Source organism: Python bivittatus, unplaced genomic scaffold (assembly GCF_059951505.1).
Source record: "Python bivittatus isolate LINGU-HERP-01145 unplaced genomic scaffold, Pbiv_v1 ctg000560_np1212, whole genome shotgun sequence".
Classification (NCBI taxonomy): Eukaryota; Metazoa; Chordata; class Lepidosauria; order Squamata; family Pythonidae; genus Python; species Python bivittatus.
The window spans coordinates 7,528,652-7,545,843 of record NW_028277083.1 but is presented as its reverse complement, the minus strand read 5'-3'; the positions used below and the strand labels follow the sequence as shown (position 1 = coordinate 7,545,843).

General features: G+C 42.9%; 1 protein-coding gene across 2 annotated transcripts in view; it reads left to right on the top strand.

Moving 5' to 3' along the window:
* Window positions 1-16,165, top strand: part of XYLT1 (xylosyltransferase 1) — a 151,198-nt gene extending 135,033 nt beyond the window's left edge. Inside the window, exons 9-12 of one of the 2 annotated variants that reach the window (XM_088148124.1) lie at window positions 1,351-1,613; window positions 3,837-4,032; window positions 9,939-10,272; window positions 14,269-16,165. In XM_088148124.1, the coding sequence (XP_088004250.1) occupies window positions 1,351-1,613; window positions 3,837-4,032; window positions 9,939-10,272; window positions 14,269-14,588 (1,113 nt within the window). In that variant the 3' untranslated portion in view covers window positions 14,589-16,165. Of the gene's footprint in view, window positions 1-1,350; window positions 1,614-3,836; window positions 4,033-9,938; window positions 10,273-14,265 lie in introns of both variants that reach the window. The other variant, XM_088148122.1, reaches the window with a different exon arrangement.
* The last annotated feature ends 1,027 nt before the right edge of the window (window positions 16,166-17,192 follow it).

Genomic DNA, 17,192 nt, shown 5'->3' with positions numbered 1-17,192 from the left:
ACTGCAGCAAAATGTTCAATGCCTCCTTATGAATGGCAGTGAAGGGCTGCCACAGATGAGCAACAATGGAATAAGTCTGTCCAATTGTTTGTCCATCCATCCGTCCACCTGTCCATCAGTCTGTCCGTCTGCCCGTCCATCTGTCTGTCCATCCGCCGTCCGTCTGTCCATCCGTCTGTCCACCTGCCGTCTGTCTGTCCATTGGCCGGCTGTCTGTCCGTCCCTGTCCATCTGTATGTCCATCCGCCATCCGTCCGTCTGTCTGTCCATCCTTCTGTCCATCTCTCATAATATCCATCTCTCACAATGTCTTTATGGTGTCCTGCGTGAAGCCAATTCTAATTTATCCAGTGCAGCGTAGCCCAACCAGTAATGTCTGGAAGAAAGCATCAGTCTAGCTTAGACACTGGGTGTGATTCAGATGACTTTGGAGGGCAATCCATATATGGAAAGAAGTGATAGAATTTCACAGACATCAGAGAACGAAACCATAGAATCCTGATGGAACATATTCAACACCGAGAGCATGAGATCCGAATTACCTGAAAACAGCTGCATGTTCTGATGAAACAAGCTTAGTTTTTTCCCGTTCCGTTTCACATTGTCCATATTTGCAAAAGAATGTAATTTCGTTTACTGGCAGCAAGGAAGCCCTCTCGTCTCCCAGCAGTTTTTCAAGGCCATGAAAAGGTTTCTTCAATGTCTTTCAGTTTCTGGTAGTTTGATAGCCACATTTTAACTGTATTATATGTAAGTGGGTAAAATGATAGACTGGATCAGGGAGACCAAGATTCAAGTCCACCCTCAGCTGTAGAAACTCACAGAGTGACTTAAGGCATTGCAATCACTCTAGCTTAGCCAAAACACCTTCACAGATTTATTATGTTGGAAGATCCTTATATACATTACCATGAGCTCTCAAGAGATAAAGCAACAAATAAATAAAAGGTATCTGGTTTGTTGAAAGGACAGTCTAGCAATCCTTGAAACTAAAATATAGGAGAGATACATTCAAGAATTAAAATATTATAATGAAAATCAATTCCAAACAGTCCAGAAAATGGTGTCTCATTAAACTACAGTCATTTTTTTCAAGATCTACCTGAAGTCCAATGTGGGGGAGGGTCAGTAAACTTCTTTGGGAAGAGAGGAGACTTTCCTTGATTTGCTAGCATGGAGGAAACAGCTCAGGACTAAGCAAATTGATGTCCTCCAGATGTTCCATATTTTAATGCCCATCAGCCCCCAGCACGCATGGCTAACAGTAAAGGATTTGTATTCTGAAAGTAAAGCCTTGTATTCAAGAACTTGGGTGTAATTTTTCCTTCTGAAACATGTTCATCACCACAGCAAACGGCAAGACCAACCTTCTTTGCACGCAAGTTTGAGGCAGTTGTGAACCAAGAAGTCATTGCTCAGTTGGATTATTACCTCTATGGTAACTATCCATCGGGTACTCCGGGCCTTCGATCATACTGGGAGAATGTGTACGATGAACCAGATGGGATCCACAGCATTAGTGATGTTGCACTGACCCTGTACCACTCGTTTTCCCGTTTGGGCTTGAAGAAAGCAGAAACGTCCTTCCACATGGACGGTGACAACAGTTGCCGGTAAGATCAAACAAGTCGTACTTTCACCCTGCAGTTCCAAACCACCACACCAACTAAGGGTTGTTTTCTGGGTGCCCCTCTTTAGACAGTGTTGAGAAGCTGTGATCTCTAGATGTTGCTGAACTACAACTCCTAGCATCCTTCTTTAGGTATTGCCCGTTGGTGCCATCACAAGCATGGCCCCTTCTAAAACTCTTGAAAGCCAGGTTGCTACATCCTAGGAGAGATGTTCTAGAAGATGGTCCAGGGTGCCGGGGGCAGAATTTGAGCTGCCCTTCCTATTTTCTTCTCCCAACATTTTATGTCACTATAGATTGTTTTTCTACGTCGACTTTTCTGTCCATTGAAGTCTGTGGCCCAATCAGCAGGAGTATGTAAGATGCCAATTTCCATAATAACTTCTTGGGAGTGTTTTTTTTTCACTAGAGCTGTGTAGAAAAAGTCACCTGGAGTGTTGATTTGTTTTTCCTTCTCAACTCCCAGGCAGTTAGATGAAAGAGAATGACCTTTGAAATTTCTTTCAAAGGAAAAGACAAACTCACCGAAATGTAACGATAGACTGTGATATCCTTGGCCTCGTTTGCTGACGAGATGTCCAGTTTTTCATTGTACCTTCATCTCGCTAGCCATCTGTTGTGTCCCCTGCCTCTCTGGGCCTTCATTAAATCCAAAGAAAGTCAGCCCAGCAACAACGTTCTCAAGCATCCTCTGAGTAAGAAAGAACAGAGGAAGCAGAGGAGGAACACTTGCGGATTGCCAAACCGATTTCAACCCAGGGCTGATTTTAATGAGTCTGTTTTATCACTTTCCTTGAAAAAGATTGGTCCAGTGTTCAGGAAGCAAGCCCTCTCTCGCTGCAGGCGTTCAGGACAGAGCACACTCTTGAAAGTTTAGTTACCCATCCGTTTAAGAAATACCAGTTTCGTATTTGTACCAAGTCTATTAAATATTTAGGTATGTGACTGCCAAAAGATATAACTCAGTTAGTAGCATGTAATATAAACGAAATAGGACAGAGCACACTCTAATACAGTGATTGCAACCTTGGCAACTTTAAGATGTGTGGACTCCAACTCCCAGAATTCCCCAGCCAGCCATGCTGGCTGGGGAATTCTGGGAGTTGAAGTCCACACATCTTAAAGTTGCCAAGGCTGAGAAATACTATTCTAATATGTTTGGTTTGCAGCATGCATCTCCCTTAATCTGCAGCAACTGGCTTGGGAGCATGACCTTGCATATTTCGAACCTTTTCCCTTCTCTCCTTGGATAATTCTTTCTTCTTGCCCCCTCTCACTTTATCCCTTTACACATCTCTTGTCAGTCACTGACCCAGACACCTTGCGTGTTTGTTCCTAGGGAGGGGGGAGAACAATCCACAGATCAGGCAATCTGCACCCTGTCTCAAGGGGCCAAGGGGAGGAGGGAGATGCTGAAAGGTCTACTGTTGAATATTGCATTTTGGAGCCAGTGTCCGGTATCTCCGACAACCCGGAGTGACTCCAAGACAGTCTGGGAGGCTGACAAGGGACTGCGGTGAGAGAGGATTAGCTCGCGATCAGAAGGCCGAGGCGCCTCCTGCAGGCTGTTCTGGCCCGCTCTTAAAAGCCGCTTTTCCAATTTGTGAGTTGTTGATTTGGTCCGTGCAAAGGTTCGATACCAAGACGTTCGAAGGCGACGTGAACAGATCCTCCGCATGAAACTGATCTGGATGCTTACGAATTGATAGGTCCTGCCCAAGCATATCCTTTGTCCAAATCCCATTGATAGAACGCCATATCTGTTGATGGAATTTCCTTCCCAGAGAGGCTCAGTTGGCACCCTCGTTAGCATCGTTTTGATACCAGGTGAAGACCTGTTTGCCCAGGCTTTTAAAGTAGTTGTTAATGGTTTGTTAATTAGTATGATTTTAGTTTTTGAATGCCCACCTTGCAACTGCCTAGCTTGTATGATGTTATTTTGCCTTTTATTTGATTTTACCTTTGCTTTTATTCCATTTTTTAAGTGTATTTTATTGTAAACCATCTAGAGAGCTTCAGCCATTGAACGGTTTTCACATTTTAATAAAATCAGATTTACAGTTTGAATTTGGGGTCACTCTGATCCCTAATATTTCTCGCTTTTTCTGAGCATAAAAGTTCCTCCTACAGCTGATCCACCACTTCCCAATTACTGTTTTAATTAATGTTGCTATTCTTGCTTCTCTGATCCTTTGTTTTTTTCCAGATACTACCCAATGGGCCATCCAGTTTCGGTCCACCTCTACTTTCTCGCTGATCATTTTCAGGGCTTCCTCATCAGACACCACACTTCCAATTTGGCTGCCAGTAAGCTGGAGACCTTAGAAACGTGGATTATGCCCAAGAAGGTGTTCAAGATTGCGAGCCCCCCGAGTGATTTCGGAAGGCTGCAGTTCTTGGAGGTACACGTTGCTCATTTCTCATCTACATTTCTGGAAGCGAAAATAGTTTACATCCCTATGAGTGCCTAGTCAGGGATCATGGCCTAGGTTTGAAATGGATGATTGGGTTCTTCCACTTCTTATAACTAAATGGGTTACTGGTTGCTGGTTACTGAATTCGCCCATTTTTTCGAAGGCATACTAGGCATTGAAACCTTAACTAACCAAGCTGACTGGTTCACACAAACGCTAATTTGTGTGCTATTAGCATGCTATTTGAACACGTCTCCAAGTCTTTATCCAGCCTGGTTCAGCAGCCTGTTGTCTAAACAAAGCCATATGCAGGCGATGGCTTCGTTCCTCACCACTTAACATGCCTTGGAAGGCAAGGAAGAGACAAGATGGCTTTAATTTAACTTAAGAGTTCCAAGAATCTCTCGTGCTAAACCAAATCAGGAAAACAGGGAGGGGGAAAAAAGTTGGTTTCTGGCCGCCTTAGCTGTTGCAATTCATCACAGAGAAGAAAATTAACTAGGCAGCAGGCAATTAGTGTTCCCTGTGTGAACTGAACAGTCCCTGTTTATGATGAACAATTAGATACAAACTAGTAGTCAAAGCATCGTTTGTCTTGGCCAAATGATGTGCCAGTCTAGGAGGGGACCAAAGAGATGGGCTTTTCAGGCTGCAAAAACTGAATCAGGAGCCAAGGGACCTGGTGATGGGACTGAGAAGAGAGGACCAGATTGCTCAGTGAGGAAAAAAAATCATTAGGCTGAATATCTTTGAGGATATTTATGGAAATTTGTTTCCTTGTATTGACAAGATTTCCTGAAGCTCCTCCATTAATAAGAGCAAATATGGATAACCTAAACCAGCTTTTTCCAGCTTGACACCCTCCAGATAAATGGAGGAGTTATAACTCCCAGAATTCCCCTGCCAGCATGGCAGCTATTCATTATGGCTGCAACCCCACCACACCTGCAGCACCAGTTGAGGAAAGCTGGTCTGAACGGTGACTTTCTGGCCTAGGTTCTTCTCTTGAAGAAAGGGGGGAGTCATGTAGTTAAATGAAGATGACAGCAGTAGTTTGTATTTCCATAAGTGATGTGCTCTTGGAAAGCAGACACCCCAATATTTCTTGCGCCTAAACAGGTGAGATTAATAGCTTGTAGAAGAGGAACAAGTCCCATAACAATCAGGGATATTGATCTCAGCCCAAACCAAAAGCTGAGAGATCTCTAGGACACATCCACTTCCAAACTAAAGGGGTTTCTCAGTGGCATAACATGTGTGATATGCAGAACTTCAGTAGGAACATTTTTGGAGCCAGTGTTGTATAGTGGTGAAAGTGTTCGCCTAGGAGAGAGAAACCCAGGGTCTAGTCCACCTTTAGCCACAGATGTTCCATGGGCCAGTCCTTCTCTCTCAGCCCAAAAGCCAGTGTGGTGAAGGGGTTGGCCAAAGAGGAGGAAGATCCTCAGGTTCTAGTATCTCCTCAGCCACAGAGGCTCCCTGGAGGACTTTGGGCCTCTGCCTCTCTCTCATCCCAAGGGCCAGTATGGTGGACTGGTGAAAGTGCTGGGTTAGGAATGTGGAGATCCAGGTTCTTGTACCCCCTGGGTGACTTTGGGCCAGTCACTCTCTCCCTCTCTCTCAGCCCAAACTACCTCACAGGTTTGATGTTGTGGGGAAAAATTGGAGGAGGGAGCACTGTGTTTGCTGCGTTGAGCTTCTGGAAGAAAGGTGGGATTAAATCTAATAAAAACGGAGATGAGGTTCTAAGCCAATTTTTGACATCCCAGCTGAAAACAATGCCATTCGCTTTCTTCTGGATCAAATTTGATGGTGTGTATCTGTGTTATTACTGGGCTTCGTTGAAGGGACATCCAAATGAGAAGTTAAACTTCCAGAAGTCTACCGGAAGCCCTGCTTTGCGTTCCTATTGATTCCAAACAGGGAAACTCACACACTAGTCCACATTGACACGTAGTTATGTGTATGAGAGAGAGATTGTATATCTCTGTTGAGTTCTGCAGGGTTGTGATGGACAAAATACATACTTACTTCTTTTTTAAAGCTAGACAGTTTGGTGACCACAAACCCCACTGCACACAGCAGTGATGGTGGCACCTAAAATAGAATTCTTGATTTGCGCTTATATGATGTGCTTTGCAGAACAGCTTCATTCCTTGTACTCCGAATCCCACTTCTCCATTACTTGTAATTTATTGAAAGATCACACATGTTCCTCGTGTATTCCTCAGGAGGCTATTCTATCTCATCTTGTTCCTTCATTTATCCACAATTTTTTAAAAAGATTAAATGTATATTTCTAATCATAGTCTATCCCAAAATACACATTTCAAAATATATGCTTTTTTTCTCAAAATAACGGTTGCTAAGTTTAGCTGCTCTGGTGCTTTTTTAAAACTTTGCTGGAAAGAGCAGTCCATCAATCCATTAAACTTTTGTCTCCACATGAGGAGAGGATGTCAGGACTGAGTGAAATCATAGTGGCTGTTTCAAAAGTCCAGTTCCTTGAGCATTCCTAGATTCACATCTTAATGTGTTAAGAAGTTCACTCTTTCTTTCCACTGGAGGCTAAGAACATAACAAAGGCCCTCCTAGATCGAGCCAAGGACTCACCTGTCCCTCTGGATCACTCACCAGTGCACAAAAAACTCATAAGATGGACCTGTAGCTGAAAGTTTCTATTATTGTTCCCAACAGAGTTAGTTTAGAATATAGTAAAGAGCCATTAAGACTAAGAGCCACTGATGGCCTGACCCACCATGACTTTCAATAGTCCCTTTTAATAGTCTCCTTGGACTCAAGCTGAAGTCTTGATGAATTTCTGGATACCACTCTGCTGTTTTCTTGGCAACAATATGGAAATAGTTAGCCACTGTCTTCTTCCAAGATATATTTTGAACTTCTCCGTCTAGGCTACAGTCCTTGGATGTCTCCCATCCAAGTACTAACCAGTCCTGTCTCTGCTTAGCTTTTCTGAGATCAACCAAGGTCAGGTAGCTGCTGCTTGCAGTTGAGATAGATCCTTCTAAACCATGTAATTAATTCTAAAACATAATAATGGTACTAGAGAACTACTGTAATAGAATAAGAACATTCTTTTTGTAGTATTAAATCATCATCATGTCCAAAGCATAAATTGTGCCTCAGAATGGCCAGCTAGAGGAATTTGGAAAATTCCCAAGTACGAACAGGTACTTAAAATCTGTTGCTTGTGGATTAGGAGGTAGAAAATAGTATCAAGATTAGTAGTCACCGAGTTCCTGATCCTCTGAATTTATCCTGTCTCTTTTTTAAACCATCTAAATTGGTGGCCATCTCTCCTTGGCGATGGTGGCCAATGTCATGAAATGCATTGAGGTTTTGAGGTCAGTGAGGTAGAGTTCTTCTAACCTGTCATTCTTTGAATGTTTGCTGAATGGCAATTTATGTTGGCCGTGCAGATGGGGAGGTTACAACTTGTGGCTCGGGGACATCTGAAGGCTTCCTACCAGCTGTGTCTGCCCTGTTTGCAAGTGGTGTTTTCCATCTTTCCCAAAAGCTTGTTGCATTTTTGCACTCTCCCTCATTGAAATAAGAGAATGTGAGTTCTTAAAAGGAAAAAAAAATAACCTCCCAAAGATTATAGGGACAATCGTCTTCCAAAATGTTTGGTATAAAATTAGCGTTCATAACCAGAAATAACGTACTGCAATTAGAAAGTACAGAGTTGGGTAGGAGAAAGTATTCTGACTCTAAAATGAAGCAATCTTTTGCTTTCAAGCCACGGCTAAGTGAAGTTTCGGGATAGTGGGGAACAAATGGGCTGGTGGATTTGAGAATGTATATCCCTGGGTTTTGGGAAATCTTGATTTTGGCTTTAATAAGCTATTCGTCATTCTCTGCTTACAATAGCTGTAGATCTTTTTTTACAGCTGACCCCCTTAAATTAATATTAGGATAATCTAGAACACTGTTTTTCAACCTCAGCAAGATGTGTGGACTTCAACTCCCAGAATTCCCCAGCCAGTACATGCTGGCGGGAGAATTCTGGGAGTTGAAGTCCACACATCTTAAAGTTGCTGATTAGGATTCAGGATATCCAGAGGATCTAGGATCTAATCCTAGGATCTAGGATTAACACTGATTAAGATTCAGGGAAATCCACAGGAACCATCAAGAAAGTCTAGGAGATACCTGTAACATGCAGTGGCATGTTTAAAAGGGCGGGGCTTTAATCATGTGGTCCTGGCTGCCATTTTGATGTTTTTGACTCCCGACCAGACCCCCCCTGCAAGGATTCTTTTTCAATTGCAAGTTAATCTTGCAACCTCCCCCTCCTTAAAAAGGAAGCCTGTTCATAACCTTCCTGCCTGATTAATGTTTGCTAGCTGAAACACGGACATCTTAAAGTCTCTGTTTCTTTAGCAGAAGCATCCGTTGATACTGATTAATTAAAATGGCATCATTGGGGTGTATATCAGCATGGAAATTATTCATATATTGCAACTGAGAGAAAGCAAGTATGAGATTAGTCAAAAAGCTGAAGGTGATCTTTTAAGAACTCAAGGAACAGCGGTCGGAATTATTAATGAAACGTTTCACTTAACTATATCTTGAGATCCTGTGCTTCAGCTCTTGCATTAGTAAATTTGTCCTTTCCTTCTGGAATTGTTTTTTAAAGGATTGGTATTGTATATCGAAGCCATTAAAAAAATGTTTGGCTTCTTCCTGGAATAATTGCAAAAGGCCAGAAGAAACAGAATGATTAATCTTGAGTTAGTATTACAAATATTGATATTTAAATATCACTTGCTTTTATATTCAGGAGGGATGAAGTCATCTGATGCATGTTGATTAAATCAGATCAATAGTTAGCCCTGGTCAGCTTTTAATGAATTTGGGTAGAATTTGCTCCCTTTTTTATCATTTGCCTTCTACTTACTATAAATAAACCATGTATTTACTTGTTATTTAAACTACTACTGTGTCGTGGTGAAGATGTTGGACTAGGAATGGGGAGACCCTTGTTCTAGTTCCCCCTCAGCTATGGACTCTCCTTGGGAGACTTTGGGCCAGACCCCCTCTCTCTGCCCAGCCTACCTCACAGAGGTGTTGTTGTAGCGAAAAGAGGAAATTCTATACATGCTGCCTTGAACTTCCATAACAACCAATTAGTGAATGGGGAAGCCAACTCCACATTTGTTTTGTGTGAAAGAACCATTGTTGTGGTTGGATTTCTAATTTACCAATAACCAGGATAATTGGTCTCCCCAGCAAGCATTTGGTGCATAGTAAGTCTCTTCTGTGCCATTTTGTGAGAGCATCCATGACATCCTCACCATCGTCATCATCGTCATCACTGTAGCAGTATTTTTGAATCAACCCAATATGCTACACACAGGGTAGAGAACAACACTGTGAGAACATTAAGAGTTTCTAAACAAAACTGGGAAAAAGGAAAGGCAAGAATATATTTTTACAATTCTGGAGGTATCAATGAGTGCTGAAAGTTTCTGATTGTAACGGTATGTGGGAAAGACCTTGGGAGACGGGGGTGGGGAATAGACGCTGCCTAGGGAACAGTCAGATAAGAGGGAGCGTAGCCTGCAGCTGTATAATGGATGGAGAAAGAGGCTCAGAAGAGACCCTCACTAATTTCTCAGGGTATAAAGGAGATGGGGAGAGAATTGTACTTTCAGACTTGCAAGATTCTGTCAATGTAGCCTTAGAATAAAGTAGAATTAGCTCATCTGGCCGTGTTTCCTGTCTGGTCTACCTGGTAAGGTGGACACTGATAGGGTATGTAAGATTTACAGTCTCTGCCTAAACAACAGAGGTAAAATCACAGATTTTCAGTGGCTTAGAGTCCTTTCTTATAGCATCATCTCCTGTGGTTTTCCCCTTCTTTCTTTTAGGTTGGAACAGACTGGGATGCTAAAGAGAGGATATTCCGGAATTTTGGAAGCCTTATTGCTCCAACGGATGAGCCTGTGGGGATGCAGAAGTGGGCTAAGGGTCCCAATGTCACCGTGACAGTCATCTGGGTGGACCCCATCAACGTCATTGCCGCCACCTACGATATCCTGATCGAATCCAGTGCTGAGTTCACGCATTACAAGCCGCCTCTGAATTTACCCCTCCGGCCAGGAGTTTGGACAGTTAAAATCCTGCATCACTGGGTCCCTGTGGCTGAAACCAAATTCCTGGTCTCTCCTCTGACATTTTTGAACAAGCAAGCCATCAGACAAGGTAAGCCTTTTTTTTTTTTCCCCCAGAATGAGGAAGCCAATACAGTGATACCTCGGGTTACGATCTTAATCCATTCCGTGACTCTGGTCGCAACCCGAATTGGTCACACCCCAAAGCAAATTTTCCCATAAGGTTCAATGTAATTACCGTTAATCCGTTCTGGCGTCCGTGGACCACGCGTCGGGCGGAAAAACGGCCGCGGACCATGCGGCAGGGGTGGAAAAATGGCCGCAGACCACGTGGCACGGGCAGAAAATGGCTGCAGATCCAGTTCATAACCCGAGGTAAATTTTTGCAGCCAGAGCTGGTTGCAACCCAAAAAGTTCGTTAGCAGAGGCGTCCGTAACCCGAGGTACCACTGTAAATCAAAACAAAACCATACTGGAGCAAAATCAGAGTATTCAGCCGCTGCAAAATCAGAATATTTTCAGTCTTTGTCTCAACTGAAAAGGCAGCATTTCCTCAGTTCTTTCCCACTGATATCAAGGACTTGGATAATGATCACAACGGCGAAGCAAAGCTTTATTAATTGGGGGGCAGCATTGAGGGGGATGGGGAAAGCCACCACAGTTGTATAAGTACAACACATGAGTACTTTTAGTACTTGGGGGCACAAGGGAGCCCAATTATTGCTGTTCTTTCACTTGCAAAATTATTGGCGAGGGTATTTCACGCAGCTCCCCTTCAATTTGCCCATCTCCAACGGTGACTGTCGAAACAGCCCTTTAAAGACAACCGTCCTACTGTTTCAACTACAGCTTTCGCTTACTGGGCACCTCACCACCGAGATAACTTTGGCCCAAGTTAATGGCTAAGCCTGCCAATCCGGGTTTACAAAGCGCACTGGCTGGATTCCCACACTGCTCTTAACTCAACCCAAACCAACCACATGATAACTGAGCGGGGTGGATAAAACCAGCAACTGAAGGGTTTTGGAGCTGGTTGGCTAGCTGACAGCTTGGGCTGTTGTTCAAGATGAGAGCAGGCAATGGTTCTTCAGTTCAGTCTGAGGCATCTGCAGTTTGGGGAAAAGAGAAGGATCAGGTACAAGGGACCGAAAAGATTTCTGTCTTGGCACGCTGGAGAACAGCTGCTGGCTAGAGAGGACATAAGTGACCCAACTCATTATTTCTCTATCCTTGCTGGATGCTATTCCCCAGTGTTTCTCAACCTTGGCAACTTTAAGATGGGTGGACTTCAACTCCCAGAATTCCGCAGCCAGCAGGCTGGCTGGGGAATTCTGGGAGTTGAAGTCCACATGTCTTAAAATTGCCAAGGTTGAGAAACACTGGCCGAGACTGATGCAGGATATAAATTGGGACGAGGGGGAGACAGGTGGGTCATGCAGAGGAAGTTTACATGTTAACCCCCCTTCCTCAGTGGGTTTTTCTCAAACGTTGCAATTGTTACTTGTAATACAAGTTTAACAATCAATCAATCAATAAAATAAATCTCTCTTGCATGTAATCTGCCTCTGCATGACCACAGCTTTGTCATCACTTGGAGCATAAAATATTCTGCCCTAGAAACAGCCTTGAAAATTAAACATTGGCTCTATTTCTCGGCAACGATGCCACGTTCTCATTAGTCATATTTACAGTGAGCGCAGTCCAACATTTAAAGGGAACTTCCAAATACGTTGGCCTAAGAATACTGAAAAGTTTTGAAAATGAGCATACCTAGTATATTTACCTAAAAGGAAGCTCTTCTTTTTCTTTCCCCCCCCTTAATCACACATCTTTAAAATGACTGGATCATTTTAGGTGGGCTGAGAAGAGAATAACCCAAGCGCACTTTTGATTTTTTTACTGCTCTTCCAGCCGGTCCGCAGGGTATGATTGAAAGGTCCAGATGTGATAGCCATGATGGTGTGATCGAAGCTCTGCCCATTTTTGATCTGTGTCGCGCATCTTGACTTTTTTGACCACACCCTGCAGACACCCTTGCGATCTTCTCTTGGCAGGATCCTCCTTTGAATGAATGCAGTGAATTCTGCTTCTCAGAAATGCTCAGCAGACAGTAACTGTTTGCCTCCATTTCTGCAGCTCAGCTTGTGGCTTCAAACCTTCATTCAAGCATGGATACAAGTTACATACCAAAGTTAAAATTTACAGGGAATTGCACGCAAGAACAAGTGCACTTTTTCAAAAAAGTGACACACCGGTGAGGATCATCCTCTGGCCAAGCAAGGCAGAATTGGACAAATTATGTACCAGAAGCAGTCATTAGCAGTGAGGGGAGGGAACCCCCAGCATGTATATAATATATGATGACCTTGAAATAATGAGGGTGTCCTGCATTTGGAACTTTAATCAAGCTTTAGTTGGATGGCTCAACAGAAAGAACACACAGGCCAGGGAAGACGAGACTTTGCGACTTGCAACGGATGCAAAAATGTCGACTTCTCCTGAAAATTGGAGCTTGCTATTAGAGCAAGCTCCAGAGGGTCAAAGCAACGTGGCATGAATTGTAGACAAATGGTGATGTAATTCCTGGCCTGCAACCCACCCTGGCTTTCAAAGCAGAGGAGGGACCGTCTTTGAGTAAGCACATTTTCTCCTAGAGATGGTCTGTATGTCTTGAATCACAACCTCTCTCGGCCTCAGCCCATTTTTGCAAGAGCTGAACCAGAGAATTAAGCTGGGAGGAATGCTTGCACTGTCCCCAACCTTGTTTTCACTAACTCTTAGTAGAACTCTTGGCCAGAGGCTTCTCCACCTCTAGGCTCAGATGGTGTTAGAAGCTACCAGAGGCCTCCTGGTGACGTTTTTGATACTTGCAGGAATGGAAGTGTGGGGCTTCCACAACTTTACACCGCTTCTCAGTCATGGAATATTGTTTTTATATATGATAACTGCAGCGAGATTATTGTACACACAAAGATGGACAGATTTGGCAATACCTACAACAGAGGAATGGTTGGGGAAGATGACCGAACTCACTGAGATGGCCAAACTGACTTGCTTGATTAGAGAAAAAACAATATCTGTGTTTATTGGTGACTGGAACCCCTTATGGACTTTTTGTGTAAAACAGAAAAAAAATGAATGTATGATTTATGGTTTTGATGATTAGATAGGATAGATTACAGAAAGAAAAGAGTCACGACTTAACTTTAGAGAGAGAGGTCAATTTATAATTGTACTTATAACTGCTGTACAGAAGATTGGAAGCCACTTCTTTATATCTTTTTCTATTTTTCTGCTAGACTTTTTCTTTTTGCACTTTTTTCTTTCATTTTTTCCTTTTTCTCTTTTTTTTTTGCTCTATTTTAGTTTGTGTTAGTCTTATTCTTGTGTTTAAAAATGTCAGTAAAATTATGTATACTTATTTTTATTTTATTTATTCTATTTTTTATTTATTATTGTAATTTTAATTGATTTTAATTGTTTTGTAAACTGCCCAGAGTTGTTTAACAAGATGGGCAGTGATAAATTCGATAGATAGATAGATAGATAGATAGATAGATAGATAGATAGATAGATAGATAGATAGATAGATCCCTTTACACTGCTTCTCTTAGGTTAAAGAGTAGGACCCATATGGGTCTCCTTTCATCGGGGTAAGCAATCTGGAACTCTTGGGTATCTTACAGCCCCAGGATTATTATTTTTTATTAAAATAATAAATGGGAGGCCAGCCCATGTATGCCCAAAAGGTGAAAAATTGGACTGCCAAAATCAGACTCATGATCAGGGAATGCTTGGAAGGAGTGCCTACAGTCTGCAAATTGCCCATCCATGGCTTACACTATTGTATGTGTCATACAATACACTATTGATCCTATTTCCTCCTGCAACCCTTTGTAAGTACCCCAATGATATCAACAGAATGGATCAATAACAAGTCACTTAATCTGGACACCAGGCTGTGAAGCTTGTTGTGGGAACCTAGGAAGGGATAAGAATCAGTCAAATGTAAATCAACTCAGTAGTATTGTTATTCTACTCTGGAGATTATTTTTTGATAAAAATAGTTCTCTCTTGCCTTTAGAAGATGCCTCAAAGCTGCACGGTGGACCTCCGAAGAACGCCTACATGGAGCAGAGCTTCCAAGGGCTGAACCCAGTGCTGAACATCCCAGTCAGCACTGGGCAAGTGGAGCAGGTGAAGAAGAATGCCGCGTTGACGGGGACCAAGCTGGAGAGCTGGGTAGACAGCTTGGTGGGAAGCGTGTGGTCAGCAGTCGATATCTGTAGTATAGGCCCGACCTCCTGTCCAGTCATGCAGACCTGCAGCCAGACATCTTGGAGTTCCCTCAGTCCTGACCCAAAGTCCGAGTTGGGCCCTGTGAAACCAGATGGACGTTTGAGGTAGCACCTGGTACACCTTTTGCTGGCTTTAAAAGGGAACCTGAGCTTTCTGCTCTCATGATATTTTTTGATGGGGTTGGTACAGGTCGCAGGTGAGCTGCTGGGGGGTCTTTAAGAAAGCCTACAAATCGATGTTCAAGAAGAGACTGAAAATCCCAGCTTCTTTCACTGAATGGTTTTCCCATTTCAAGGGTTTTGGAGGTTGGGAGGAGGCAGGAAAGGAGAAACCCATTGTATGAAACATCTGAAGTTTCTGAACAGGGGGCAGCATATTTTCAACTCTTAGCTAATTTATTTCTCCCTCACACACCCAACACATTATATGCCATGTTATTCACTGTTTCCTGAAAGTCTTAGCAATGCAGCTCAGTCACAAATGCTAAAATTGCCTTTTTTTCCCAGTTGTCTTCATTTTTCCAAACATCCCCTTTGATGTCTCGCAAAAACGTTGACGTCATTACTCCACCTAGCTAAGCCTTCAAAGTTATTATATTGAATCAACAGATGGTATAATATGGAGTGCCATTTAACCCTCTCATGCTAACAAAGATTCGGTGTTTGGTCTTCCAGATGAGCTAACAATGGCACAAGACTTCTCCCCTCTCGACTACCGTCCAAAATGGCTGCCTTCCGAAACAGGCATAGCTAGGGAGTTAGCTGAAGGACGAAAGTCACTTAGGCATGTAAAAACCCCTATGTTGAATCTTCCACGTCCTCAGATCAGACTGGAAAATAGTTTTCCAGAAATCCAGAGAAATTCTTTCTAGAGTGTGTCAACAATGCAACACTAGACTACCTAAATCTCAGCATTGCCTCCTTTTGGCAGGGGGCTCAGAAATTAAGAGATAACTATGCCTCCCAGTTCTAATAGTCATTAGTGATGGGTAATGCTCAAGAGCTGTGTTCAGACAACATCCTTGACCAGGTCAGATCGAGTGATTCAATTCATAACATGCTAAGCTTGTTAGTTTTCAACTTGGCTAATTTGTTTCTGGTTTAATTGTGGTGGCACCCAACCTGTCTGGTTAGCTTCTGATTCCATCTTTGGGGAACAGCTAGAAATGGGTTAATTCAAAAGTCGGATTAATTGTGTTGCACAGACACAGCCAAACCAAAGCTGGATGGGACGGCCCCAGCCAACTCAAGCTGTTTCTTATTTCTGCAATGCACAGCCAGCAGGAAGAATATGTCATATGCTCAATAGAGTGGCAGGATGCAGAGAAATATTCCTTTGACCACCACCACCCTCCTCCCAACACTTGGTTCAGTGCCCCAGAAAGAGAGGAGAAAGCGCTTCTTAAAAAGTTCAGACAGGGGAAGTGATAGCTGGAAAAAAATTAGCTGTCTTCTGCTCTTACATAGCATTCCGTTTACTGGAAAAAGGTGGAAAAAGGCTGGCTTGGTTTCAAGAAGACTTCTCCTAGACAAGTCCAAGAAGCCTCAACGTTAAATCCAGTTTTGTATTTATTCTTTAACTTTTTGCAGACTCTGAGTCCTGTTTTAGGTTTGGGGGCTGTGGGATTTTAGTCTTAAGGGTGCGAAAAGCAAAATTCTATTCATAATTAAATGGCATTGTCCTAACTGATGTTCAGTGAATTACTTTAGCCTAGGTTGCACCCAGACAAAGAGAGACAGATGTTTCTGTGCATAGACACACACTTTTGTTTGGATCTTTAATTCATACCCACTGGATTCTGATGGAGCTCCAGCTCTGGGGTTAAGTCTGTTATTTTAACAAAAGCTGGTTTTCTCCTTTTTTGCCCCTTCCTCCACTTTTGGACCCAGCTCACATTTAAAGACCATGAAAAGAGCAGAAGGGCTGCGAAGATAACCAGGGGACAAGAGAAAAAAAATCTGGCTTCCCTTTTAAAGTGAGCCCTGTGGTGTCAAACCTGGAATCTGGATGGCTTGCTCATGAATTTCCCACCGTCCTCTTTGGTTTAAAGCTCTTACAGTTTGCTTTGGACTTGTGAAATTACAGTGTTAGCTGTGCTGGCGTAAAGGCAGAGCATTAAATATTTAGCTGGCACAAAGGAAAAGCTGCCTTGGAGAAGGTGATGTTAGGTATTTATTTGTGTTTTAGTCAATGACTAACTCTTAGGGCGCTCCTTGCGCAGCTTGGAGATGATCATATCTTGCTAACTGAAGCTGCCTTTGTTGAGGAAAGGCCTTTAAAACAAAAGAAAATGGTCTCGGTTTCCTTCCTTCCCTTTCCACTTCCTCAGGTTTTGCTTTCTTCTGCCCCCAATATTTACAAGAGTAACTAAATCTGAGGCTCCCAAATGTAGGAACTGCATCTTCTCCAGTCTGAACAGTCAGAGATTTTAGGAGTTCTGCTCCAGCCTCCAGGGGAGTCCCAAGACCAGGAGTTATTTTACTCAAGGGTTCAAGTTGCTCAAAGTGAGAAGAAAACTCTTTCATCAGAAACCATCCAACCAAATGTATCCACTGTTGGGCTTCATATGGGTGTCTCCATCTGTCCATTCAGCCATCCACGTCTGTCACAAGACAACACGTGTTCTAGAAGACATCTATCTTATTTCTTCCATAGATAGCTTTTCTCTGCCTCAGATAAACATCTAGGTCTCTCCTGAAGATCAGATGATGG